General features: G+C 38.8%; 2 protein-coding genes across 4 annotated transcripts in view; one reads left to right on the top strand and one right to left on the bottom strand.

Annotated features, from left to right (window-relative positions):
- LOC101860986 (collagen alpha-5(IV) chain) overlaps positions 1–5,220 on the top strand; it is a gene marked incomplete in the record, with an annotated part of 52,587 nt that extends 47,367 nt beyond the window's left edge. Inside the window, 5 exon segments of the mRNA XM_013085487.2 lie at positions 151–358; positions 2,192–2,304; positions 3,357–3,562; positions 4,072–4,158; positions 4,767–5,220. Coding sequence (XP_012940941.1) covers positions 151–358; positions 2,192–2,304; positions 3,357–3,562; positions 4,072–4,158; positions 4,767–5,057 — 905 coding nt within the window.
- Positions 5,221–8,154: 2,934 nt separating this feature from the next.
- LOC101859346 (U2 snRNP-associated SURP motif-containing protein) overlaps positions 8,155–27,879 on the bottom strand; it is a 38,204-nt gene continuing 18,479 nt past the window's right edge. For all 3 annotated transcript variants that reach the window (XM_013085486.1, XM_013085485.2, XM_005103568.3), the window contains exons 11-24: positions 24,953–25,057; positions 24,437–24,503; positions 23,595–23,767; positions 22,587–22,749; positions 21,952–22,031; positions 21,530–21,617; positions 20,982–21,089; positions 19,656–19,806; positions 17,672–17,803; positions 16,932–17,013; positions 15,215–15,389; positions 12,387–12,497; positions 11,559–11,716; positions 8,155–10,011 (exon numbers count right to left, since the gene is read on the bottom strand). In XM_013085486.1, the coding sequence (XP_012940940.1) occupies positions 9,900–10,011; positions 11,559–11,716; positions 12,387–12,497; positions 15,215–15,389; positions 16,932–17,013; positions 17,672–17,803; positions 19,656–19,806; positions 20,982–21,089; positions 21,530–21,617; positions 21,952–22,031; positions 22,587–22,749; positions 23,595–23,767; positions 24,437–24,503; positions 24,953–25,057 (1,705 nt within the window). In that variant the 3' untranslated portion in view covers positions 8,155–9,899. The remainder of the gene's footprint in view (positions 10,012–11,558; positions 11,717–12,386; positions 12,498–15,214; positions 15,390–16,931; positions 17,014–17,671; positions 17,804–19,655; positions 19,807–20,981; positions 21,090–21,529; positions 21,618–21,951; positions 22,032–22,586; positions 22,750–23,594; positions 23,768–24,436; positions 24,504–24,952; positions 25,058–27,879) is intronic.

Below are 27,879 nucleotides of genomic sequence, written 5' to 3'. Positions count from 1 at the left end.
TTACCCTGACACATTTTTCTCATCCCATGTTCTCTGTTAATTACCCTGACACATTTTCCCATCCCAAGTTCTCTGTTGATTACCCTGACACATTTTCTCATCCCATGTTCTCTGTTGATTAACCCCGACACATTACAATCTTCTCTTTAGGCGATCCAGGTCCTGAGGGCCGTAAAGGTTTTCCAGGTTTTGACGGTGACCGCGGCTTCCCTGGTCTCCCCGGAAACAATGGTCGCCCAGGTCTGCCAGGCATGAACGGCCTTGATGGACTTCCAGGTTTACCTGGCAACCGTGGTTTCCCTGGTGACGCAGGAGGCGCAGGTGGTCCAGGCACAGGTCCTGGCATTATCTTCACCAGGCGAGTTCTATTTGGCAAAACGCCACTCCAGGTTTTTTGCCCAAACTCTTGAATTTGTCAAAATGCTGTAGTTTGTTCACTCTGTAATTTTTATGGGTAGTAAAAATAGCATTTTTATTGATAGTCCACGGGAGGAGCTACCCTTGAGGACCATTTTCTATGTCTGTTGCCCAAGATCAAATCTAAGTACACATATAAGTAAGGCATAGTAAAATCTCTTGATATGCCATTTTATTTTGGCATAGCAACAGCAGTTGCTATGGAGATGGCCGCCATCTTGAAAATAAACAATGAATTTCAGATCCCTAAGGCTTTCTTATTTACCGACCAAATTTGACCAAATGTGGTGAGAGTATACCTGAACCAGACCCTATCAGAGTAACAGCAAGCTTATTTCAATAAGTGCAAAAGAAAAAAATATATGAGAATTTTCCCAAAGTATAAAAAACTTTTTAAAAATTTAGATTGCGTAATCGCTTGCCAATGGAAAAGTGTTATTGTTTTCGCAAATATCTCTCAGTTACATTAATGGCAGCCTTGCCATCTATGTCTCCTGAAAGTTTCATTTCAAAATGATGAAAACTAAGGAAGGAGTAGGGAAAAAACTGCAAACAAATTTCATTTTGCGAAAACTGACTATTATTGTGAAAATTCACTATATTAACCCGTCGTCATGTTTTCAAAGGCAATTTACGTGGAGAATAAACACTTTCTCAAATGTATCCATGCTATTTTTGGACAAAAAACTGGTTGATCTTCAAAAATCAGCCAACAGAAAATTTGCATAGCCTGACCCAAAATCTGCCAAATCAAGGGTCGCTCCTCCCCTTAGGATAGACTTGGAAAGAGGTAAATAGGACTTTTTATTTTTTTAAATACTTTTGAGTGCTCAGATGGATTCTCCGAGGCACTCATTTTTCAAATAAACTTGGAAATCTACATTTCTGACATTGTTCAGATTTTTCCTTTTTTTCAGGTACTATATAGTAAAAAAGATCTTGATGCAAGATGTAAACAGTTAGATAAAAAAAGAGACAAATGGCATTTTCGAAATTTGGCTGAAACTAGTACTGTCATATCTAGAAAGCTGAGGCACATGCCAGAGTCAACTTCTTTATTCACAAAATGTGATTTTTTTTTTCTTCTTTAAAAAAGTGCAGTAAGACAATGCTTTAGAAAAAAATGATGATAGAGGTCAACCTTTTTTTTTAATAAACCAAAACATATCCCCTGTATGCCAATCAAGTCCTTTTTTCCAGTCGTGTGACTTCATTTGTGGTCGATAAAAGTTTATCGATGTTTTTTTCCATTTATAATTCTTTAAATAAGTCATTAATTATGCATCAATGTTTCTCCTATTTAAAATTTGCTTTCTATATATGTTCAGTTAGAAGAATATAGATAACGTTTTTTTTTTAGCTGAATAAAATTAAAAAATAGTTTTTCAGAAAGAAAAAAAAACAGGATGTGAGAAAATTAAATCAGTGTATTTGACTTTCTGATAAGCACAGTTTTACAGAAGTCACTCAATCTGTTAGTTTTGTTGTCATTTTTAAGGAAGTTCTATTAGAACTTGAATAACAATCATGTTAAGGTCTGACCTAAAGCTGCTTTTCAAAAAATTAATATTACTTGATAAAGATCTGTCTCTGTTTATATAAAAGCAATGGATGCTTCTTTAAATTCACTTTTAATGGATCCCAAACCTTGTTGCACAGGAGTTTACTTATGAAAATAAATTTCTGTCTTTGGTACATCCTGTTTCGAATATTATGAAACACGATTACTTTTTTTCTGTATAATTCATCAAAATGCTCTTTATTCTTTTTGCAGACATAGCCAGGATTCTCTGGTCCCTACCTGCCCATTTGGCACCTCCTTGCTGTGGGAGGGTTACTCTCTGCTCTTTGTGATGGGCAATGGACGCTCACATGGACAAGATCTTGGTACGCTTTGGGTCCAACCGAACAGTTTGAAGACAAATAACATTTTTAAAGTTTGGCCAAAATTAGAACTGTCATATGTAAAAAGATTGAGCCCATTCCAGAGTAGAAATTGTTTTCCCATATTGCACAATTTTCTTCTTTAAAGAACTGCAGAAAGTGATGCTCTCTTTACAAAACACGGAAAAACCGGTATATTTTTTTGACAGAATAGAACATATCCTGTAAGCACCGACCAAGTTCTTTCCTGGAGTCATGTGACTTTGCTTTTGGTCGATAAAAGTTTGTTAGCGGTTCTTTTCCTCCCTCTTTATTGTAATGTGGATATGTTGTGTTTTGGTCAAAAGTGAGTGGAGATCTCATCAATTAATAGGATAAGAATCCAACGTGGATGACAATATACATCGAATATCAACTTTGCCATGCATCATGTTTACATGTTTACTCTAAAAACAAAGTTGCTCAAGATTATTCATATATGAGATAACTGGAGAAATGAATGTCATGTTTTGTAGGGAAACTGTTCAATTCCTGCTCTTGTTTGTTGTTTTCTTTTGGTTGCAAAGAGAAATGCCACTTGATTCATTCCCCACCATGAACCAGAAAATGCGCTATGAGAGAGAGAGAGAGAGAGAGAGAGAGAGAGAGAGAGAGAGAGAGAGAGAGTGTGTGTGTGTGTATGTGTGTGTGTGTGTGTGTGTGTGTGTGTGTGTGTGTGTGTGTCCTGAAAATGTAGACAACAATAAAGTTTGTCATGGTCAATATTAGTTACCAACCCATGTCTTGCCATACTGTCTTTTTCCCCTTATTCTTCAAAATCTTCCTTGTATATTTTTCCTATTTTTCAAAGGTCTTCCTTGTATTTGTTCCCTTTTTTAAAAACATATTTTCCCTCTATTTTTTTTTTTCATACTCTAAAGATTTTTCCCTAAACGTTTTCCTATTTTTCAAATGATCTTTTTGAAAAACCCTCCCAGTATTTTTTTCTGTTCATCAAATATCCTCTCTGTATTTTATTCCAATTTTTTCAAAGATCTTCCTTGTGTTCTTTCCAGGCACCGCTGGTTCCTGTCTTCGTCGCTTCCACCCGATGCCCCTGATGTTCTGTAACATCAACAACGTGTGTAATGTGGCCACACGTTCAGACTACAGCTACTGGCTGAGCACACCACAGCCCATGACCAACATGATGCAGCCAGTCAGTGGGGAGCAGATCCGACCCTACATTAGTCGCTGTGCCGTTTGCGAGACACCATCACCTGTAAGATCTTATTGTTGTTGGTGTTGTTGTTGGTCCAGTCAAAAATACTTTTAAATGTGGATTTTATGGAAAAATGTTGATTAAAGGCACGTCAAATTCAAATTTTCAGTTTCCAAGGATTCTTAAGCTATCTGTCCTGGTGGTTTTATGCACTCCGCATAATTTAGCAAAATTTGATTATTTTTTGCATAATTTCTGATTATTTTCCTTTATCATTCTTTGTTAAAATTAACAGAATTGTATAATTTCACATTTTTGGGTTCAGTTTGCATAATTTCAGATTTCTTTTTGCATAAAACAATGGGGATAGAGCTATGGAAGTCACCAAACTTTGGGGGCTCGCTAATTTTACCTCTGAAACCAGACGACCCTAGAAAGGCAAATGAACAACCTTTAAGATGATACCAATAACTCCATATGCCAAAAAAATTGACGAATGCCTGATTTTGCTGTGTTATGACACATACTGTTGTGGTTGTCTTTGACCCCTTGTTGTTTTCTCCCCTCAGATCATCGCTGTCCACAGTCAGACTATGATGGTACCCGAGTGTCCAGCTGGATGGTCAGATGTCTGGATTGGCTACAGCTTTGTTCTGGTCAGTTTCTTGTCACTTCTTATTTTCACATCTCTTTAAGTAACAAACATGCAGGCAAAAAAAGAAACAAAATAAAACAAAAAAAGAAACAAAATAAAACAAAAAAAGAAACAAAATAAAACAAAAAAAGAAACAAAATAAAACAAAAAAATTTTAAAAATTGGGATGGAATTTTACTGAAGACATCAGGAATTATTCCAGAATTCTCACTTTTGATTCATTAAGATAACATTTCCTTTAGGCTTATTCTGTTGCCTCAATCCAAATATTGTTTTGCATATATGTGGCCTCATATCATTTTTTTTTGTCACCTGTTGCTAATTGTAACAATAATCAGCCTCATATCACATCTTTTTCATATTGCTTCATTGCCTGTTGTTGCAAGGTTGTGGTAGGCAGGTATTCTGGTGTGGTTTGCTCCTTCTTTCCTATCGAACATCTGTCATCCTTATGTCATCTCTTTTTCTTTCAAGGTTACTCTCTGGTAACACCTCCAATCATCCGCACAACTGTGACGTATTTGTGTTTCAAGTACTGTAAAACTGTCATGTAAACTTTTTAAAAAGCCTCATTTCACATCTTTTTTTTTTTTCCTGTTTCCCTCACAGAGCACTGGTGCTGGAGCTCAGGGTTCTGGCCAGAGCTTGGAGTCTCCTGGCTCCTGTCTCGAGGCGTTCCGCTCCCAGCCATTCATCGAGTGCCACGGACGAGGCACCTGCAACTACTACGCCACCTCCCACAGTTTCTGGATGTCCACCATTGAGAGGGACGACCAGTTCCGTCGCCCACTGCAAGAAACGCTCAAGGCTGGGGACCTGAGGAGGAGAATAAGCCGATGTGTTGTATGTATCAAAGACAACACGACCGGGCCCCAATTCTTTAGGATGGTGAAAAAGTAACATTTTAGAGTGTCGTCACACATCTTAGGGTTTCTTTGTACTTCATTTAAGATTTTTTTTCTCCGTCATTGGGTTTTGGTTTGGTTTGTTGTTTGTTTGTTGAGCTTGGCAGTAATATTACTAAGTGATGTCCATCACTTTGTGGATCTTTCTTCTGGTCGAAGACGGCTGACACTTTCATCTCATTGTGCTTTTTTCTTTTGTTAAAAATGAGTCACATTTAGATGTCATAGATATCATGCACTGCGGTTACATCAGCCGGGCATGCCTTCTTCTCAAGTTTCCAATTTCGATGAATTACAATGTGATTATTGTTATTATATCAATCAAACATGTCGCTCTGCAAAGAATTGATTTGAAAAAGATAAAAGAGTTCTGGAAAATGAATTTTCTTACCAAAACCAAAAATATGAACTTGAGTTGCAAAATTGGTGTCTTTATAAATGATGTAATGATCATTTTGAACTGAGACAAATAAAAACTTGCATTTCAGAGTTCTAGAAGTTACAAATTATGTATATTTTTATCATCTGGTGTGGAAGAAGGCATGTAGTTGAGAGAGATACCGTCCAGAACATGTACTATTTTCCTCTCCCGGTTAGAAAGTACACATGCGTTCAACCAGCTGGCTCAACAGGGGTCTTGTCTAGTCATAACTGCGTATGTCTGAGACTGATGTGAATGAGGAAAACACAAAACATAAAATTTATAACTGATGTATGTGTGAGTGGCATGGGAATATTGGAATTTCCGCATTGTATACTTGCAAATCTGATTTCGCGATGGTGCTACTTTTTTTTTGTATTATTAAATCTGTGAATGGATTCATTCATGTATTTAAAGGTGCTTCATATTTTTGTCTGTTACCAGCATATATATGGTCCTCTGTACATTTTGATCAAGCATTTTCTGAATTCTTTTTTCCAAAGATTAAATGTGTTGTAGTAGTCAGTATAATCTTGCTGTCAAATTTTAACCTAATTCTTTCTCTAATGATCAATTCTGTTGTGTTTAGTAATCTTGAAAAGTGATCATGGTACGATGTTGGTCTAAAGAAACATGCAGCACCAGCAAAGTGCCTTGGGGAAAATGTGCTCTTTCTAGATGCAGCAATTGACCTGCCCCTGAGCTATGCACCAAGAATTGCCATAGGACAATCAATAACAACTTGAAGACATTTATTCGTACTGTATTGTTTTTGCTTGTTTTAACAATTCTTCTATTTTGTCAGTTCTCTGATCTGCTCATTTTAATTTCAGTTAAATCTGTGCCTTATCGTATACATACATATATATAGATATATATAAATGTATATTTACATGCAAAATGTAATAGAAATATGGAAATCGAATGACTGAATTTTTTAATGGTTGAAAAGAAAGGAATGTTTAAAAAAAAATAGTCTATAAGATTAATTAAGAAGGAACAGAAAATAAAAGTGACAGTAAAATCTGCAGACTTTCTGTAGAAGACAGCGTTATCTCTGGCAAGGGACACTTGTGCAATTTGTACAGAAATGCTTGGAACTTTTTCCACTCATTATCAATATCACATATTCTGATATCATTACTGTACTGTAAAAAGTCTGAATTTCTCCTCGAAAAGATTGCTGTTGGTTGAAATTTTTACTTCAAATCTGGAATACTGAACACAAATTTCTGTTTGCATACGTGTTCTTTGAAATACTCAGTTAGCTTTGTGCTGTTAATCTGAAATTTTTAACATAGTGTTGCCCCGCTGTGAGATAAGCCAGCTGACCTTAGCATAACTGAATAAATAAACTTTTGAGGATGAACGCATCTTTGTAGATTGCTGAATAAACATCTATCAGCCTTATCTTCTGTGTGATACATTACACCTTCTGTACACATCTGTACACTTTCTGCTTTATTTCTATAACTGTTACGGTATAGAAATCATGACTTCTCCACCTGTGTTGACACGACCAGTAAAGATTGGAATTGTAGTGTAGCTGTTTTGCCTCCCCTTCGACACAATTTAGATAATTTAGGAGCCAAGCTGCTTCAACCCTCCCTATCAGGTTTTGAAAAAATTTGTAAGTTTTACAGCACTTGTAACACAATGAAGTCATATAAGTGCCAAAGATTAGTAGAGTACCCGCTAACCACCTGCTCCCTATTGGGGCCAACCCAGGCTGACAGGGATACAACAACCCAGCAGACAGAGATACCGGTACTCAAGTTTTTAGTTTTTTTTAAAAACCCACTCAACACAGGAAGAGAACTTGCTAGATCTGCAACACCACAGATACCTGTGCATGACCTGAGTGAGACAAAATGTATCTCCCTTTGTTCATGAAATTTCTCAAAGGAAAATGCTTATAATATTGGAAGCTTCCAGCTTTTGAACCTTAGTTCCTGGAGCTGACATGATCCCTGCACAGAAGTCTCCATTGGTCAAGTGTTTTTAGTTCAAGTTTTACAGCATTTGCAACACAAATAGGTCATATAATAAGTGAGGAAGATTAGAAGTATTACTAGCAGAGAGTAACAAATAGTAACATACAAAGAAAAGAAGGAGCAAAGATTAGGATGATAGTGATAGATGCTTGATTGGAATTGGAAAGGAGGAGAAACATGCACCAGAGCACCTGCCAACCACCCACTTGGTCAACTACTAGATTTACATCACCACTTGCTGAGGTACACATCTGATTAAAAACAAAATACAGTGAAGTCTGTTTAATCCTTTGAACCCATGAGACTGGTGGCGCACAAAACTGCTGTATCGTATGCCTAGCCACTGGTATACCGTTGAGCGAGACCCTTCCACTAGCCTAGCCCGCATGGGACAAAACGCACACGAAAAACAGTGTTTACTGCACCCTAAGTGGGATATATGGATTTTATGAATGTTAGTAACATATCGCTCAGGAGCTTAGACAGAGGGGCACGATAGCCTCAGGTGGTCAGAGCTCAAAAGGTTAAACCAAACAATCCCTTTTTTTCCTTCCATTTCAGCAACCTCTCTTAGCCGAAGAAAATCCAAGTATCCCGCTATTTCAGTTTGAGCGGACTCCACTGTACTAGACATCAAGAAATGTTAAAAACGGAAACCAATGACACAAGAAAGTTTCTGTTTGTTTACAAGTATTTAGCTGTTTTTATTTTCAATACGACATGTGAACAAAAACACAATAAGAGCAGCTCTCAGTCTAATTCAGTCATTTCATTCAAGGAGATTCAGATCTAGCTCTTGTGCAAGCATTACAATCAAGACCTGCAGCTAAACAGACATGCAATCGGTGGTCAGAATCAGTAACACAGCTGTGCAAAATACAAATGCTTACAGCAAGGCTGAAGACACCAAACATTTTTCCTTTAATCAAATGTGACTTGACCTATACAGTGTTCACACACAAAAACACAGCACACACAAGTCTCTTATCACCAGAGCAAAACAAGGAAGAACAACAGCCTGCCAAGCACAGACCACACTGCCAGCTCAGTCACTAAACTCTAACCACATGATGAGCAACAGCAACAGTCATTACACAAGTCAAAACAGTACCATGTACGTCAAAACAGTCTCACAACATGTTATAATAACAATCTCCACACGTTTGATCCAAACTTCTCCTCATACCAAATGACAACTTGGGTCTTCACTAGATACATTATTTTACAAACTTCTGCATTTTCAGAAGTACAAAAGACATCCTCTTCCATTCCACATTCATTTTCAAGAGAAGTTCTCAAGAAGTTCACGTTGAGCGTTTGTCTTGCAGCATCCGAACACATTACCATAACTTTACTTACACTATGGCTTCACATTAATTCAGGCACTCTTTTAAAACCACTGGCACGATACAAAAATCATGTTGTCCATTCTGTGTGTGCCTTCTTACAGACTTCCTATATAGAGGTTCTCCCTTGCAATAATCGATATATATATATATACTAAAAATAGCAATCAACAAAGGGAGTAATCATAGAATTTAAAAACTCGTGACACTTTCTCCCCATATAAAAAAAAATAATTGAATCTTGTCTTTAAAAACAAAATTCTTTAATCTAACAACCCCATTCATTGCAACATTGCAAGACATCAAAATGAGACCACGGCAATCTTATGCTTATGAAAATCTGCACTGACCTCCACTCACTTCCAGATAAAGACAAACTACCACACCACTGATGTACCAAGCATACTTTACAGAGATACACAATTCAATGTCTTGGCCACAATTGCTGGCAACCACACATCCATCCACTGCTGACACTATCTTGCAATTCTCTCCTGGGCAAGTTTTAGGTGGAAACCAGCCTACAGAATCATTTGTGTGGCATCATTGTGAAATAGATGCTTGTCAAAATAATGAAATCGTAGAAAACTGCTTTTTTCAACCCTTTGGTTAATTTTTATCAAACCTTTTTTTCGTGGCTCGACACATTCATGTCTATTTATAAACATATTCCTGTGTGGATTTTACAGACAAAGTTGATGTTGATCAAAGGCATAAAAAAATGCAAATTTGCTGTTTTCAAAGACAAGCAAGCTTTGGAAGTTGCCAAACTTTGTCAGCTATTTTCTAGTGAATTTTACTTCTCACACCAAGCAACCCCTCCCTCCTTTAATAGCAGATAACATTTCGACTTTTATTCATGACAGATATGGGTATCTTTTAAAATCAAAAGCAAGACAAAAGAACATGTTTTCGGGTGATACCAATAACTCCATATACCCAAAACTTGACAAGCGCCTAAATATATTGTGTCCTGACACATTTCTCAAAATCTTTTCTTAATTTGACTCTCGGCCCAACTTTGCAGGCAATCATTTAACACTTTATTACAAAGTACACTACAAACAGTAACGCTTTCAATCTCTGTGCTTGCGTGACCTGTGCTTCTTTCTCTCTCTCCCTGGACTCCGAGACCCTCCACGCCTTGGTGATCTTGACCTTGACCGTGACCTCTTGGAACGTTTCGGGCTGTGGACAGAGACATCAGAGATCAGCATTGGCAAAGAGCAAAAAGACAATTTCTCTCACCCCTGTGTGGAAGTCCAATGTTATGATGACATGCTCTGTACACTTATAATAGAAAGTTACAAGTTGATTACAACAATGACTATTTAGCAGACCAAGGAAGTTACAAATTGATTACAACAATGACTATTTAGCAGACCAAGGAAGTTACAAATTGATTACAACAATGACTATTTAGCTGACCACGGCCTGGTACCACACAAAGATGAGATATCGGCTGAGCCCTGATCCCGAACATAGACAGGATCAGATTTTCACATTTTTATCCAAAGACGATCTAATAATGCCATTCTTATAATTTTTGTACGCAGCATTAGCTTAATAATTTTCCTAATGGAGATTTCCAAAATACAGAAGTAATTTAGAAACTACTTTCACTTTGGAGGCCTACTAGAGGCCTGCAGACCCAATTATGTCTTTTCACTTCGCTTATTATCATTAAAAAATTATAGATCTGGGAATGGTTGAGACCTTAACGAGCGCTGCCTAGCCCTCATATTCTTGTGTTCTAATAATCTATTTTTGGTATTACTTTCTGTCACATTCAATGAACAGAAATATTTTCTGAAATTGGATCTAGAGCAGTATCAAAACATTTTGTGGAAAATAAAGTTAGAAAAATAACCTAGTAAAATGAAAAGTATTATAAAGAGAAGAAATAAATGTATCATTATTTGAGTGAAAAATGATGGCACAACCGTCATATTCACATGCTTGAGAAGTTTTGAAAAAGTGTGAAAATGGCCAGTACTGATAGACCATTGAGATTGCGGACTGGCTAGGACTCCGCGAGTTAAAGTACGGCCAAACATGCTCTAACGACTATTTGTCCAAACCAATCTTCTGCTCAAAAGACCACTTCCCACTGCTTATTGACAAGTGTCCGATTACACCATGTCGGGATATATTGTACCAAACATGGGCAAGTTTTCAATTTGAAACCATGTTCACAGTATTTTCCAACCTTCTTTCATCGCTATTATCAAATATGAGGTGTTCACAGACTATATTGCTTCAACACTTCAAAGTAAGTTTATTCTCTGCTGTGTCAATAGAAAGTCTAATCAAGACTGAAAGGACACTACATATCATACAAAAAATATGTGTCAACCTCGATATAAAGGAAAACACTAATGCAAAATACCTCTTCCATATGTGTGCTCTTTTGCATGGTCTCCAGGTTTCTATTTCAGTTTTAGTACGAGTTTTACGGCACTTGCAACACAATACGGTCAAATAAGTGCCAAAGATCAGAGTTGTTACAAGAGAATAACAAACACAAAAAAAGAAAGAGGAGAGATCAGGACGATAGATGTTTGGTAGGAAAGAAGGAGTGAACCACACCAGAGCACCCGCCAACCACTCACATTTCTATTTCAAAGAACCTAGATTTCTTGTTCTTAAACAATCTTGCAGACCTACATAAATGTCTAAGACAACGGTTTTTCTCCTCAACAAATGGTGGTCATCACAAACAATTTCGACTGTACCTTCTGTCCTTGTCTTTCTTCTTCCTCTTGGGTGTGTCTGAGCGGTCAGATGACCTATCCCTGCGCAGTGGAGAGCTTGACCGTGACCTGTACCTTTTCTTGCCCGCACTGTCGCTTCGTTCACGGTCCGTCTGAGGGGAGTCCATTGGGTCCAGGAACTGAGGAAGCCCAGAACAAGAAATGAGGAACAACACGATAAATTTGAGTTGCTTGTTGCACTGGGCTGTTCTTAAATACAGTTGAAACTGTTGAAAACGAACACCCCTTGAGGAGGACAAAAGTTATAATTTTAGACCTATATTGATGTCTTGGATAAGTTAGTTCAGTTTAGTATAGGGTTTTACGGCTCTCGCAACAGCATAAGATGTCTTGGATAATGTTGCTGTAATGTTGACCAAACACTCAAGGGGGGAGGAGGAGTGGAAAGTCATTGTCTGTACATGTCATTGCCTTAGACAGGTGGCCATTAGAGTGAGGTTTCTAGTTAAAGATAAGGTTACTATTTAAAAACCAAAAACCCGATACTTGCATCCTCAATATAGCAGGCTTTTGGTTAGTGCAATAAAAATCAGATTATTAGACTTCACAACTCAATGCATTAAATCTTTGTTGTTTCTCTCCGTCATAATGTGTGCGTGCACTAAATAAGCCCTATCGTGACGATACTTTCTCTTGACTTAAACAAAACCTTTTTTGTTTCTGTCTGTCATACTCTTTCTTTGCATTGTGTTTATGAGCTTCTTTTAACCGAAACAAAAACAAAAAACCAACAAAAAACAAAAACACAAACAAAAAACAACAAACAAGCACATGGGTGTGCAAACTGACCTTCCTGTGTAGTTTCCTGCGGTACTGCTCAATCTGCTCTGGTATGGCTAGGCCCATCTTACGAGATCTTTTCCCAGCCTCCAGCTCATCCTGATACTTAACGACCTTCACCTGGGGACACCAGCAAAACATCAGATATAATACATATACCATGTAGGTCTGTTTGTGTTTGATTGAGTGACGAAAAGCACATCGCCACACTAATGATCCTTTAATGCAGCGGGAAAACCCCCCAGACAGATAAACAGAAACTAAAGAGAGAAAAAAAAAGTAGAGCTATCAGTGACATCCTCCAACCACACTCAAATGTGAAGGTGCACAGAAAAAAACAGGCAGCATATGTATTTACTATGAAACTATGCCATAATTAAAGTATTGTCTGTTCATAATCTATCACATTTAGCAATGCCCACCGAGCGCGTTTTGTTCTGCCGATTTTTGGCCCCCGCCGAGGGGGTGTTTCGTGGGACGCACTAACGCAAAGGTTGTTGTCTTTAACTTGCTCTCACACCGCTTCTCGAGACTGGATATGAATGAAACTTGGCAGCCAATCAGAAAAGAGGTCAATCACGTCGTATGCAGTTTGACAACTTTGTACCCATCCACGAAGCAGTCGAAAACGTTTGCGAAAGTGGTTGATGTGGTGCGCTATGTAGATTTTTCGGAGCTGTGATTTGTCAAACTGACTGATACGTTGTACACCATTTTTCTTTATTCCCTTAAAAGTTCATGCTTCTGTGTTTAGCGGTTTTTGTGTAATCTTTAAAAATGTGGGAATAACTAAGGGAAAAAGCGACATTGTCATTTGCGCGTGCTGGGTGAACAACCGGCGGCTTGGAAATTTCCACTGAGTGACGTCATCAGCCATCAGTCGCCTCGGGCGCTACAAACGAGGCCCCGCTTATGTGAACCGGAAAGGGGGGGGGGGGGGGGGAGGACACTAGAAAACTAAACGGGGGCCTTGATAACTTGCATTTTGTTGCATTTTAGTCACAATACAATAGATGTAGTCATTTTTATTTGCTTGATTGCATGACAGAAGAATAGAAACAGAAAAGCAAACATCGTGAGAAGTGGTATGGCATTGGGTTTGCGTTATGAAAGCCTATTCTCCCTCTGGGGAAAGCACACACTTGGACTCGTCCTGTGTGCTCTGTTTGGAAAAGTTAGGCATTAAGATTGTTATTAAAGAGTACGGTACTTATTTAGTCCACTCTGGGAAGATAGTCCCGTTTAAACATTGATATCGTTCGCGCGTGCGTGCGTGAGTGCGCGCGCGTGCGAAAGTGTGTACGTGAGAGAGAGAGAGAGAGAGCGAGAGAGAGAGAGAAAGAGAGAGAGAGAGAGAGAGAGAGAGAGAGAGAGAGAGAGAGAGAGAGAAGGGGGGGGGGTGTAAATATGTTACATTTATAGTATGAGTTGTAGCCTACACTTGAGAAATATTCCCATGACTTGTAAACTATATTATCTAAACACATCTTAATCTACCACACAATAGGACACTGACCATCAATGGATATACACAGAGACGATCTTATTTTCTATAACAAAGTATGCATGCTTTTACTAGAAGAGAACTGGATTTATTAGACTAATAAATCCAGTTCTCTACTTACATTTTTGTGACAAATTGATCCAGAGTATTGCTTGGCAAGGAGGAACCTTTTATGTTGCCAAGTTTCATTCAAATATCATGACTTTGGGAGAAGATATGACTGATAATCTTTGTAAATCTGTAAAGAACGCCACTTTTTATTTACAACTAAAAAAGTTTGATAGATATTAAAAATCTGACTGCATGACTAGATTCTGCATTGAAAACTGTACTAGACTGCCAGGTTTCATTTACATACTCCAAGAAATAGGCGAGCTATGACAAATATTGTCTCAAAACGCACCGAAAACTGCCACATTTTTACCTATAAACGTCTTCATAACTCAAAAAGTAGGATAGCTATGAAAAATCTGAAAACAAGACTAGATTCTGCACTAGAAAATGTACTGGGTTGCCAAGTTTCATTTAAATACTCCGAGAAATGAGCGAGTTATGACGAATATTGTCTCAAAACTCACCAAAGAACGTCCCGTATTTGGGTTTTTTTCATTATATAAGAGTGTGCCAAAAATTAATTGATTTAAAAATTCGTAACTTTTTTGTTTATTGATGGATTTCAAAAATTCAAAAAGTTCCATGCTCTGTGGGAATACAGCTACAAAATGCACCTATTTGCAAACACTTTCTGACAAAAAAAATGTTTTTCGTGGTCATTGCTAATCACATGCGCGTACGCTCATACACAATCACATATATATACTTGTATAATTCTTAGTACAAGTTTTATGGCACTTGCAACACAATTTAATTATATAAATGCCAAAAATTAGAGGTGTTACTAGAGAGTATCATACAAAAATAAAAGAAAGAAAAAAGAGAGATAATGACAGGTGCTTGCAAGAAAAGAAGAAACAAATCATACAAGAGTACCTGCCAACCGCCCACTCAACTGGGGACACCATCAAAACGATAGCATCAGAAAAATCATGTTTGTTTGAGTAAAGAAAAGAACATTGATATGATGACCGTCATTTAGTGTCGGGAATAAGCAAGACAGACAGATGAAAACAACAGAGGGTTTCTTAGGTCATATAAGTGCAGAAGATTGGAAGTGTTACTAAAGAACAAGATACAAAGAAAAGGAGGAGAGAAAAGAATGACAGATTCCAAATCCATCACAATATTAAAAAACACAAAAAACGAACATAATTTTCCATAGGGGCTGGGGGGGTGGGAGGATGGGAGGAGGATTTGGGGGGGAGGGATTGTTTACCTCAATCTCCCGCAGTTTCTGCCTCCTTTCCTCCGACATCTGGCTGTACTTGAGGTTGGCGATGGCGCTGTCCGGTATGGAAGATCGCAGCGCACTGTAGGAGCCCGCCTCGCTGTTGTTGTCGCTGTCGTCAGACTGGAGGTTAGACTGCTGCTGCTGCTGGTCGTCCAGCGGCCTGACCAGGACGGAGCAAAAAACTTTTCTTGGTTTTGTTGTTGTGAGAATTGTATGGCACGAGCAACACAGATAGGTACATATATAAACACTGAAGATTTGAGGAGTTTTTATTTTAGTACGGTTTTACTGCACTCGCAACTGCAAAATGTCATTTGAGCGCCAAGAGGTGGATGTCAACATAGAAGTCCAAACGGGGAATCAGGTTTACCCTGCTCACCTCTCTAGCTTCAACAGCAAAAAGTCTGCTTCGACTATCAAAGCATCCCAGAAATAGCAGTTCACAAGAGAGTGACAAACATACAAAAGAAGTAGAGGTAAAATGACGATAGTAAGAACGAACGAGGAAAGAAAAAGCAGCAGTTCCCCCTATGTTGTTCCGGCACAGTATGAGCATGATATTGATTAATCAGCCCACTTACAATTCTACTGTGCATAAGAACATGTTGACATCACCCTTTTGGGAAAGGTCTAAAGACACCTTCAGCCAGTAGCACTGCCCCCTGTGGGGGGGGGGGGGGGTCGATTTGAGGTGTTGAGAGTGACATACAGAGGAGAAATTAAATTACAGAGGAGAGATAAGGGCGATAGATGTTTGATAGGAAAGAAGGAGCAAACCACACCAGACCACCAATCAATCACCCACAAATACTCTTCATTCTCTAAACAATTACATGACCTTATTTTTAATTGAATCTCTCTCCAAACAGCCTGGAAACACCTTGTATCAAAATGTTGGACTAACAACAACATCATCGTCACCACCAACAAGCCACTCACAGGCCATCAACTTCCTCCACAGCATTGACTTACAAGATAAGATAAGATTGAAACATTTCTTGGCTGTACAGGACCGTAAAAACACATGCAGGTATACATAAAAATTTAAATTATATATTACTCTCATTAAATTCTAAAATGAAAAGAGAAGTAAAGCTGCCCAAAATGTATATATCACATCAGATGCATCATTCAACCACATGCAAGAATTGAATAACAAGACCTTTGGAGTTATATAGATACATACTTTAAAGAGCAATACACATCTATGTTTATTTTGACAATAGCCTTAAGCTAGATGGTAAAAAAAACTTTTATATTTCTTTCTTTGTTTTTTGAGGTACATATCTGTCGCTGCATGATTTGAAAATTTGCGTGGAAAGGGGGTGTGATGGGTCATTGTATAATGTTTTATATCTTTTTTTTTTACTTGTGGTGTTAAACATTTAATAAATTCTAGTAAAATCATATCCAGAGATCTTGCTGGCTTTCTTAATGGTTCTGTCAAATTTTTCTTTATCTTTCACCTTACAATTCCCAGCCTGGCAGCAAATACAAAATAATAGAACGCTTTCAATCATAGAATGGTATAAAAGGGACATAATCTTATTATTGACAACAGTGCCCCTGCCAACAAGAACACCACCAACAAGAAGAACAACAACAACAGCACAATACCATCATGAACAACAACACGAGCATCAACAACAACACCACCACCAACAATAACAACACCAACAACCAGCAAGAACAAGTCACTCACAGGCCATCAATGTCCTCCCCAGCATCATTCACGTTGTTTTCATCCTCCGCCTCCAGCATCTCCCACTTGGATGTGGTCATGGCTGAAACACAGACACACAGACAGACATGTCACACACATAAGACCAACCACACTGAGGTGCCAACAGGCTTCGAAATAAAATCCCGAACTCTTCTTACCCCATGGAAACATACATTGTCTAATGCATCAAGTATCCAGACTATTTTTTTAAAAAGAGCAATATAACATGCAAAAAGAGATAAGAATATGAAATAAATGTATCAGCAGGAGCATTAAAAACACTAGTGCTGTTGTGAAACTATCCCATTAGTATTGTTTTAGTTTAAGTTTTACAGCACTTGCAACACAATTAGGTCATTTAAATGCTGAATATAAAAGATGTTACAAGAGAGTAACAAACACAATAAAAAGGAGAGGCGAGGAGAGGACATAAGGATAATGGATGTTTAATGAGAAAGAAAGAGCAAACCACACCAGCACCCACCAACCACCCAGGAGGAGAGACAAAGACGATCGATGTTGGATAAGGAAGAAAAAGAGCAAACCACAACAGAGCACCTACCAATCACCCATGAGGAGAGACAAAGGACGACAGATGTTTGATAAAAAAAAAAAGGAAGAGAGCAAATCACATCAGAGCACCCACCAACTACCCACAAACTATCCCACCAAAACAGTTGGGAGTGTACCGAAGGTACCAAACTGCGCTGTCCTCTCACCCTGAGCTGCCAGTTCAGTCTCGTCCACTTCCTCCCACTTGGAGCGGATAAAGGCCGGCTGGGGGGCGGGGGCCGCCAGGGCCACTGACTTCTTGGGGGTGATAGGCTCGCCGTCAATGTCAACCTCTCCCACTGGAGAAAAACAACAGAACAGGTCGGCGTGTAACAGTACCGGGCTTGACAACTTCTCCAGAAATCAAGCAAGGAGACCCAACATTTAAAACTCGTTGGCAGTATTGCAATGACCTATGTCTGTATGCAACACTGCCCGCGAACATCAACACGAATAGCTCTGATTTGTCGGGCCCCGCCTCGGTAGTTCGAGAGATCTGTAGTTCGAGGAATATCTTACAAAAATAAAGAAGAAACAAAAAAAACGGGACGGCAGGCACAGTTTGACGGAAGCGTGATTCCGAGTCTTCTGAGTTTGACCTATCCGTGTTATACTGTATTATGAAACAATGAACAAAACTTTCATCAAGTGGGACTGGTTTTGGTGTAATGTTTGTTATAATGCCGTTTCAAATTCCCTGTATGCCGAATACAGGACGGTCCCGGGAAATAAAGGACAGTTGGCAAGCCTGCAGCACTTTGCTTCAGTGGAAGCCAAACACACTGATAGTACACCAGCCGGGTGTTCAGATGCACTAAGCTCAAAATTTGGAAATTTAAAAAACCAGTAGTTTCGAATTCTGAGGGTAACTGTTACATAAGCTCGAAAAATTATTTGGTCCAAATTCCTATTCTAAATGTGGAAAAGAGCAAGAAAAAACAAATAACATAGGCATATTTATTTAAAGAATGATAGTTTCTTCTCTCTTATGACAAATTTTGCCTTCAAGACTTTTGTTTGTTTTAGTAGAGGTTTTACGGTGCTCGCAACAGCAAGATCATATGAACACCAAGGAATGGATGTCAACAGAGAAGTCCTTACAGGGAATCAGGCGTACTCTGCTCACCTCTCTAGCTTCAACAGCACAAAGTCTGCTTTGACTATAAATCATGTACGTGTATGTGCTCATTTCGTAATGATATGTAAACGTGCGCATGTGATAAGCAAGTAGATGTGTGTGTGTGTGCGTGCGTGCGTGCGTGAGAGTGTTTTGCGTGCATGTGTGTGCACATGTGTGCGTTAGTGTATGTGTGTGTTTGTGTGTGTGTTAGTGTGTGTGTGTGTGTGTGTGTGTGTGTGTGAGTATGAGAGTGTATGTCGCGTGCGTGAATATTGTTCGTACATGCATTTATGTAAAGCGCCAAGAGCTGTGTTTACACGGAAATGGGCGCTACAGAAATTACCTTCATTATTATTATTATAAAGGCACCCTGGAAATAGGGGTCACAAGAGTGTGACCAACATACAAAAGAAGTAGAGGAAAAAATGAACACAGTAAGGATTAGGAAAGAAAAAGCAGCAACTCTCTGTTGCAGTTCAGGCACAGTTATGAGCATGACATTGATGAATCAGCCCATTTACAATTCTACTGTGAATAAGAACATGTTAATGTCTCCCCTTTGGGAATGGACTAAAGACACTTCAGTCAGTAACACCGCCCTTGGGGGCACTTTAAGACTTTGTACATTTTACAAATTGCTGATGATAAATAACAGAATTTTATAAATTTTATTCGACCATCAATAATAAGTGTGTAGAAACATGGCAAAATGAGTCACCTGTAGCCTTCGAACAATTTTACAATATGAGACTTGACCATCAATGATTTATTAATAGAGGCACCAGCCATCCATGTCCAGGTGCTGTTTTAGCCAACATTATGAGCATCAACTTTGTGTCATTATAATAAAGAAAAATGAGGGGTGGGGGAGTGGGAAGTGGTCGTTTTTAAAGGTTCAACTGTGCAGAAGAAGAAAAAGAAGAAGAAGAAGAAGAAAAAGAAGAAGAAGAAGAAAAAGAAGAGGAGGAGGAGGAGGAGGAGGAGGAGGAGGAATAGGCAAAGAAACAACAACAGCAGTAATCACCACTTACAGGGCAGCCCATCCACATCCTCTTTCAGCTCCTCCCCATCAACGTCCGCGACCAAGGATTTCTCCGCCAGTGGAATGCCATCAACATCTTCCAGGGGCGCCCCATCCACCTCCACAGATTCCTCATCTTTCTCCTCTTGGGGCTCCTCCCTCTGTCAAGAAGGGAAATTTTTTTTTTGAATTATTTTTTTTACAGATACAGGTAAGCTATAACTAAAAAAGCACAGACATCATTATTAAAACCACATCTTCGGGGTCATAACATAATCATATTTATCGGGGGGGGGGGGGGGAGGTATTTGAGAAAGAAAAAAACCATACAAATCCTATGTTAGTCAGCCTTAGGACTTGAGCAAAAGAGAAATTGTCAAAATAATGAGAAGGATTTATGTTTCTTTCTATCTTTAGACAGAGAAAAAATTTAGAGATGCCATTGCAACTCTTTAATGCATTGATTTTATTAATAGTTAAATATTAATTGCTCTGTAAAAAGACTCATGTATGACACCATACTAATTTCAAGTTTTTATTTGAAAATTATTTGTGCGAGTATGCATGTGTGTGTCCTGCCAGCCTAGTTTGGTTTCAAGGGCACTGGCCTCACTGTATTAAACGTGTGGTGTTGGAACCTCCCCAAAGCTGAAATAATTTTTTTTTAAACAAAATAAAAAAAAGCTGGTACCTTCCCAGTACTGGTACCCAAGGCCTGGTGCCAGTAATGAGACCATCTACAACAGTCTAGCTCTTGTGTTGACTGAACTGGCGTGCCCTGAACTGGCGTGCCCTGAACTGGTGTGCCTTAAGAGCTAATGTGACAAATTGTGCAGTCAAGACCACAGAGTTCTTATTCCCAATCAGCCAGGGCTGCATCCTAATTTAAACGCTGGAAGACGTGTATGCACCTGTATAGAACGATCTAAATCCCACAGATCCTGGGATCAGGAACACACACAAGAACCCCCACCCCCCCCCCCCCCAAAAAAAAAATAAAACTAACAAAAAACAACCCCAGACCCATTTGAACAAAAAACCCTCTCAACGCTTTCCAACGAAAGAGCTAGGATGAACAAGAGCGACCACGGGTGTCTGTTACTTATTATTACAATCAGACTATTGATTTACTGAATATGTATCTGGCTCTATCTTTATTGTTGTTAACAATCAATGTCCATTTATATCATATTTGTGGGACTGTGAGCCTGTTCATGAGTGCAAGCAAACAAGAGAGAATACGGATGCGTACGCCTGTGTGCGAGAGAGCGTGTGTGTGAAGAAACACCAAATCTATCTTCATCTTATCATGAATTTTCCATCAAAGCGTGCTCACCTGAGTAGGCGCCACAAGTCCCAGGAAGATGTTCTGTAAGTTGATCAAAAAATCGTTTGGGTAGACGGCCCAATCCTCCCACGCACGGAAACAGTTCATCACTTTTTGCTGGGGAAAAGAAGTAGAGGAAAAATTACAATAGGATACGAAAAGAAAAACTTTGTAACTTGTGTACAGGTGTAGCCCTGTTGGAGAAGTTTGTTTTTGTGTTTTACGGCACTTACAACACAATAAGGTCATGTAGCATTGAAGATTAGAAATATCAAAAGAGAATACTAAACACGAAAAAGAAAGGGAGATAGAATGAAGTTTGATAGGATAGGAGCAGACCACACCAGAGCACCCACCAATCACCCACTATCGGAGAAGGACCCATACTAAAATATAAAAATAAAAATAATAACAATAAAGATCACTACTATAATGCCCACTTCTTGGTGCTTCACAATAAAATAAAATTAAGGATTTGACAGTTTACACTCCGACATGTTTCATGCATATCGACCCATTCAACATACATCAGCCCTTTAAAATAGACAAGCCTTTACCTTGAATTGCTCCGCCTTTAATCTGCCCTCAATTTTCTCATACGACTCGTTGACATCTTTGAAAATATCCTTCAGCTTTCCTTGAAAACTGTTTCATGAAAGGAAAAATGATAAAATACACAGAAATTGTGGCAGTCACACACAAAGACAGATAACAGCTCCAATTATGGATATCATTCTTTCTATACCACAAGAGATGAAAACGCATCATGGACTTGGAAACTGAATCTCATTTCATTGGATACTCAGGTGTAAAAAACAATATTAAAACATTTTCTAAAATTAATTAGCCTGCTCATATTTCAAGTCCAAGAACCAGACATTAAAATAAGTTTTAATTAAACAGTAAAAAAATCAACAACAACAAAAAAAAACCCTCCCTGTTTTCTCCAATGAAAGAATGAGGTGAAATAAAAACTTACAATTTCCTAAAGAATGAAGCATTTGGAACTTTGGCGCTGCTGTTGAACAATATGTCCGACACAAGGAAAACACGAGCAATCTGAAACACGATGCAGAATAATATTATATAAAAACAAATAATAACAAGACTATAAACACTTAAGCACAATCCCCCCCCCCTTCCCCAATACATTTAGTAACTTATTAATTCCAACTTTACTACAACTTAAATGTTTTTCTTATATTTTTAAAAACTCCATTCTATAACACCATACTATCTTTAATTCATCATTCAACATTAATTATTTCCTAACCTTAAACAGGTGAGGGGAGGGGTGTTCACCTCTGAGAAGGATAGCTATGTTACAAAAAGAGAAAGCAAAAGTTATGTAGACTGGCCCTCCTATAGTCCAACCCTCTACTCTTTCCCTCAGAGATGCTCACTGTTCAAAAAAAAAATTTGGGAACTTTTTTCCAACTTGTGGAAACATGCAAGCGGGGACAAAAAAAATATATAAAATTTAGGGGTTATGTTATCTAATAACATCTAATATCCAGACTCAACGATGATCTGCTTGACTTCAAACAAAATCCTGACAAATTTCAGAAATCCGGGTTTCCAGTTTAATCAGGAATATATTGGCACCTCTCATACCTTTTTAGGCAGCGGTGTTTGCAAGATACTGAGAGACTCTGAGATACACTCCACTATCTCTTCAGCTGCCTCCGCGTGATCCAAGCACCACACCATTCCGTCGGCGACCTTTGACCGCTCAGGGGTTAACTCTCGAAGCATGTCTTCTAACCGGTCTCTCTGGCTGGAAAGGAAAAACAAAACAAAAAGTGGAACATTCAAAACCTTTCCAATCACTGAATATAGTAGAACACAATTTTCGTCTTTTTTTTTTTTTTTTCAACAACCCCAAACTTATTCATCTGCATGAAATGATCACTACAACATAAAAAAAAATCACTACAACCTCAATGAATTTTTCAAAGACAAAAATTACATGTAATTCAAAGCTAATGATTCATCAATATGCATTCATACATTGCATTGCTCCTTTGTCCCTGTATATTTTATACATAGTTTCTTCAATCATATCTGTCTTTGTCTTTTCAAACACTGACTCTTCAATAATACCTGATTTGTCTTTACAAACATTCTCTCTTCACCATTTTCGAAGACCAACCTAAAACATTTTTGTTTTATTTGTTTTAGTAAGCCTTTTACAGCACTTGCAACATAATTAGGTCATATAAGTGCGAAAGATTAGATGTGTAACGAAAGAGTAACAAACATTAAAAAGGAGGAGAGAAGGACAATGGACGTTTGATAGGAAAGAAGGAGCAAACCACACTAGAGCACCCGCCAACCACCCGCTAAAAGATTTTTTAAAATTGTATTACAGAAAGAGCACTAAATACAATAGAATATTCCCAAGCTGGCCACCCATCGTTGAGGAGAAAAGTGTTTGTCTTAGACATGTCAACGTCTTGGACAATGTCATTATAACATTCTTAAAGAAAAAAAAAAGAGCAGAGGGGACAAGGGGTGGGTAAGGGAGAGTGGGAATTTATTCAAACAGGTGATTGTCTTGGACCAGTGGCTGTTGGAACAGGTTCCACTGTATGGTGCAGAAATGAGTCCCAACTGACTGACCTGTTGGTGAGCTTCCCTTTGCGCAGAATGACCTCAAACTCCGAGTTGGCCTCGCGGTTAACCAAGTCCTCGGGCATGCCTTGAGTAAAGGGGTTGATGGGCGGTGGCCGCCAGATGGAGCCCCCCTTGAACATGCGGAACTCTTCTGTTCGCCATTTGCTACAAGTGTCACCCTAAGCCGTTCACATATGGAAGGGAATTTAGAAGAAAAAATTAGCATTTGTATAGCACATCTTGTTCAACAGCAAGCTCTATGCACTTCACGAACTTTATTATTACTTCTGCAGACCCTAGAACACTCACAAACATTCTCAGCTTCCTGGTGTGCATAAAAACTATTGAGAACTTAGGTAGGTTGTTTACTTTTAAAAAGTATTAGTTCAATTTTTACGGCACCCTCAACATAAATACATAACATAAGCGCCAAAGATAAGAGGTGTTACAAGAGAGTAACATACAAGGGAAAGGAGTAACAATGATGATAAATGCTCAACAAGTAAGAAGGAGCAAACCATACATAACCAGAGTACCCACCAACCACCCACACTAAGGTCTACCAGAGAATAAAGACTAAAGCACTTGCACGGAGGACAAAACACCCCAGTGCACCTATTAACCACTCCCATAAATAATCAGATACATCGGTGAGGGTACTTCGACTTTAGGATTTGTAAGAGTACAGATAACAGCAGATTACAGCAGAACACCCATTAACCACCCTTACTGGCATTAAGCAAACTAGGATTTAAGGACTTCAATAAAGGACTGACTACAACAGAACACCCACCACCCACTCTCATTTACACCAAAGTCTTAGAGAGAACTGAAACTTTAGGTCTTACATGGAGGACAGAGTACAACTTCCATCGGTAATATGTGTGCGCTGGACTCTTGTTCTCAAACAGAAATCTGAAAATAATTGACAATAGTTTTTAAAATTAAAAAAACACACAAAAAAAAACAACCCAAAACAGAACAAAGAATCCTATGCAAGGAATAAACTAACTTGTAGCGAACCTGTCTAGGAATGAAGTGGAACGAGATTTGACAGCAAATTAAACGGTGGGTCAACATACAATATATTCTTTCTCCGACTGGCACTGCAAAGATATTTGATTGATATCTTAAGCCCCCCCAACACACACACACACTGCTATAGGTCAATCTGTTAGGGCAACCCCGACGGAGACACACAATAAAATATAATACATCCCCATGTTGGAAATTCAATTATCTCTTCTGCACGTAAGGCAAAGGGCTTAACCATTTTTCATTAAAGGTCCCAATATCTCGTTCTGCCCTTTAGAAGATAGATCACATAATCAAAAATAATCAGATAAAAAAAATAGAAAGCTTACCTGAAGAACGGGTTATTCAGTTCTCTGTTCATAATCATGGCTTCGAACATGGGTCCCTCGCGAACAACAAACTCCACCATTCGGTGTATCAGAGCCAGCAGTTGTCTGAAAACAAGAAATGACTCCACTTGCCAGGTCCCGCATCGGGACATGCAAACACAAACACCCCCCCCCCCCCCCCCCGAGATAAACTCAACTCAAACTTAAATCAGGGCTGCCTGCTTTAAGTCGTGCCAAAGAGCACATTCAAGAACAACTTACGGTCAACTATCTGTACTATCTGCCAGTTTCAAATTGTACATTTACAAGTCGTTTTATTTATAATGGGTTTTTTTGTGGGGGGGGGGGGGGTGGATGGTCACAGGCTACAAGACTTCTGACAGCAACCTCTTCATCCCATCTCTACCACGGATAATACCCAGGGCTGCCCGCCGACCAAAATATGTTTTATATAAATTTTGTAATCTGTAATCTGCCTTCAAAATTCAAAAAATGGCTTTGACACTTCTAAAGTTTCTCTACTAAGAGCAAAGTGGCACTGGGCAACTACAAGGGTTCAGTGCAGACAGGTTGTTAAAGTTTGATTTGCGAGCGACGTTGCGACATTCCGACTGTCCGCTCTGGTAGTTTTTTCTTCTTACTTTTACACCAGGAAGGTTGGCAATGGGTTGGCGTTGCCAAAAGTTTGAAAAAATTTGAATCAGGGGTATTACAATCGTATTTTTGTAAAAACGTTATACAAATCGCCAAATTGGTAATGATGGGCAGCCCTGGATACCCTATACTGTATCGAAGAACACATGTCGAAGACCCCCACATTTTTTAATATTACACGAGGCCGAAGAGCATAAGCTCAAAGGCTACTTTTTTTAACACCAGATTTTTTTTCTTTTGCAGTATGCCGAAATTTGTTCACTCTTATGTTGCTCAAGATCTTTGATGTGTCCTCTTTACATTGTGAGGAAGTATTGGGTTTACGTACAGGAAAGTATCATATTACTAGAACTTGTATTTCCATCTGATGAATCTGGGTTTAACAAAGACAATCATTTTATACTGTAGACTGTTGATAGTGGGAGGGGAGGAGTTCTCTCTGCTGAGCAGATCCCAGCTAGCAAAATTACAATTTGCTACAATTTTCACAAGGCCTTCTTCACCTTTCAACTCTTAAATCTGCAACTAGCCATGCCAGCCCAAAACTATTTTTTTCATCAAAACAAATACATATAGGATACACCAGCATTTGGTGCAGCATCCCTTCCATGCGGAAATGGAATACGTTTGACACAGCAGGGCAGTTGGAGGCTTGGAGACCTTCAATCTAGAAGTATCTCCACAGATAGTTGCTTCCTGTTCCCAGTTCCTCACCTCTCCACCTTTCAATTTTTAAATCAAAGGTCGTATATATCATGCAACTGGAGCTTGCATTTCAATAGAGGTTCCAGTATAAAGATACTACTTGGTTCTATGTTACTTTCAGATTGGAAAGTAAACATCGTGCCGATATATACACACAAAAAAACAATGTGGCGTGATGTACTGAATATTAAATAAACTTATAAATAAACTTAGGAGCTGAGCATGATTTTTCTGAAAAATCTCATTTTTCACTAGAGTGAAATCTCGCCTTCAATAGTGATTGATCTTCATGAGATCAAGGACTGGTGATGGGTCTCATTTAAATATTGAGAAATGCCTAAGCGTCTCAAACAGCTTCTCCCAATCCAGCCAACCAGTCCTCATGAGCAATGCAGCTCAACAATATGCAATCTCATTAAACCTTAAACCAAACAAGACAACAATTATAAACAGAAAGAATCCTTTAGGAAAACAACAAAATTAACAAGACTCCCTCCCCATATATTCCAAAAGATGCTCTCAAAATGACCTTGAAAAAAACAACATCAACCCAGTCTTGTGGCAAACCCACATTACTGCATTCAATTTACATTTTTTTAAACATAATATTAGAGACTGTTCACCCCTTCTAAAAAAAAAAAATGTTTAAAAAATAATGAAAAAATTTATTTTTAACCAACACTGAAATGTATAGACTATCCAAATTTTTAGCCCCAAAAATGACCTACTTTCAGGGAAAAACAATCCAGACCTGCCACTCTATGAAACCTTAAAATCAGGATCTCAGGGAGAAAAAATCGGGACCAAAAGCAAATCAACAAGGTGACTGCCAAAGCTGACTTAAAATTTTTCCAGGGGTGTCCATAAATTACTTGGTCTAAATGCCATCTGTGTGTCTTTGTTTGGGTGCGTGTGTGTGTGTGTGTGTGTGTGTGTGTGTGTGTGTGTGTGTGTGTGTGTGTGTGTGCGCGAGCGAGTTATCATTATTTTTGTAAATCCTGTTCCATCACATCAAGCACTCCTAGTCCAAATGTTTATACACCCCCCCCCCCCCCCCCCCACCCCCACCAATGAGTCCCGAAATACATGAACTTAAGTTGACCCCGTCAACGGACGGTCCCCGACACGCAGAACTCACACGGCGATGTCATGTCACGTCACGTGATGCGAATGCACGATTGAAACAATTTTACAAACGGGTTCGACTAACTGCGCGTTCACACAAAACACTCGGATGAGCTACAGTCGTTCTATTTCTAGGATAATGACGGCGGCCGACCCACCAAATGTACCCAAAAAATATCTTATCCCTCATCATGCGTTCAGACTAAAGCAACGACAACAGCCGTATGTTAGTCTTGTCAGCGCAGTTACATGTTGTTGTGTAAGGGTTAGAAAGACTGTCCCTCGTCCAAGTGTTTGGTGTGAACACTCGGACAAGGCTAGTTTTGAAAGTAAAAGCGAAACTACGAATATTATCGATTATTTGTATGTCCCAAATTGTAACAGTTACCAGGCTATCATCGGAGAATTCTGAGTGCGGGCAAAGATCACACACAACTGTGTGG

The sequence above is a fragment of the Aplysia californica genome, unplaced genomic scaffold (assembly GCF_000002075.1).
Source record: "Aplysia californica isolate F4 #8 unplaced genomic scaffold, AplCal3.0 scaffold00379, whole genome shotgun sequence".
NCBI lineage: Eukaryota > Metazoa > Mollusca > Gastropoda > Aplysiida > Aplysiidae > Aplysia > Aplysia californica.
The sequence above is the reverse complement of the archived record's forward strand: the minus strand, read 5'-3'. Positions and strand labels throughout refer to the sequence as shown.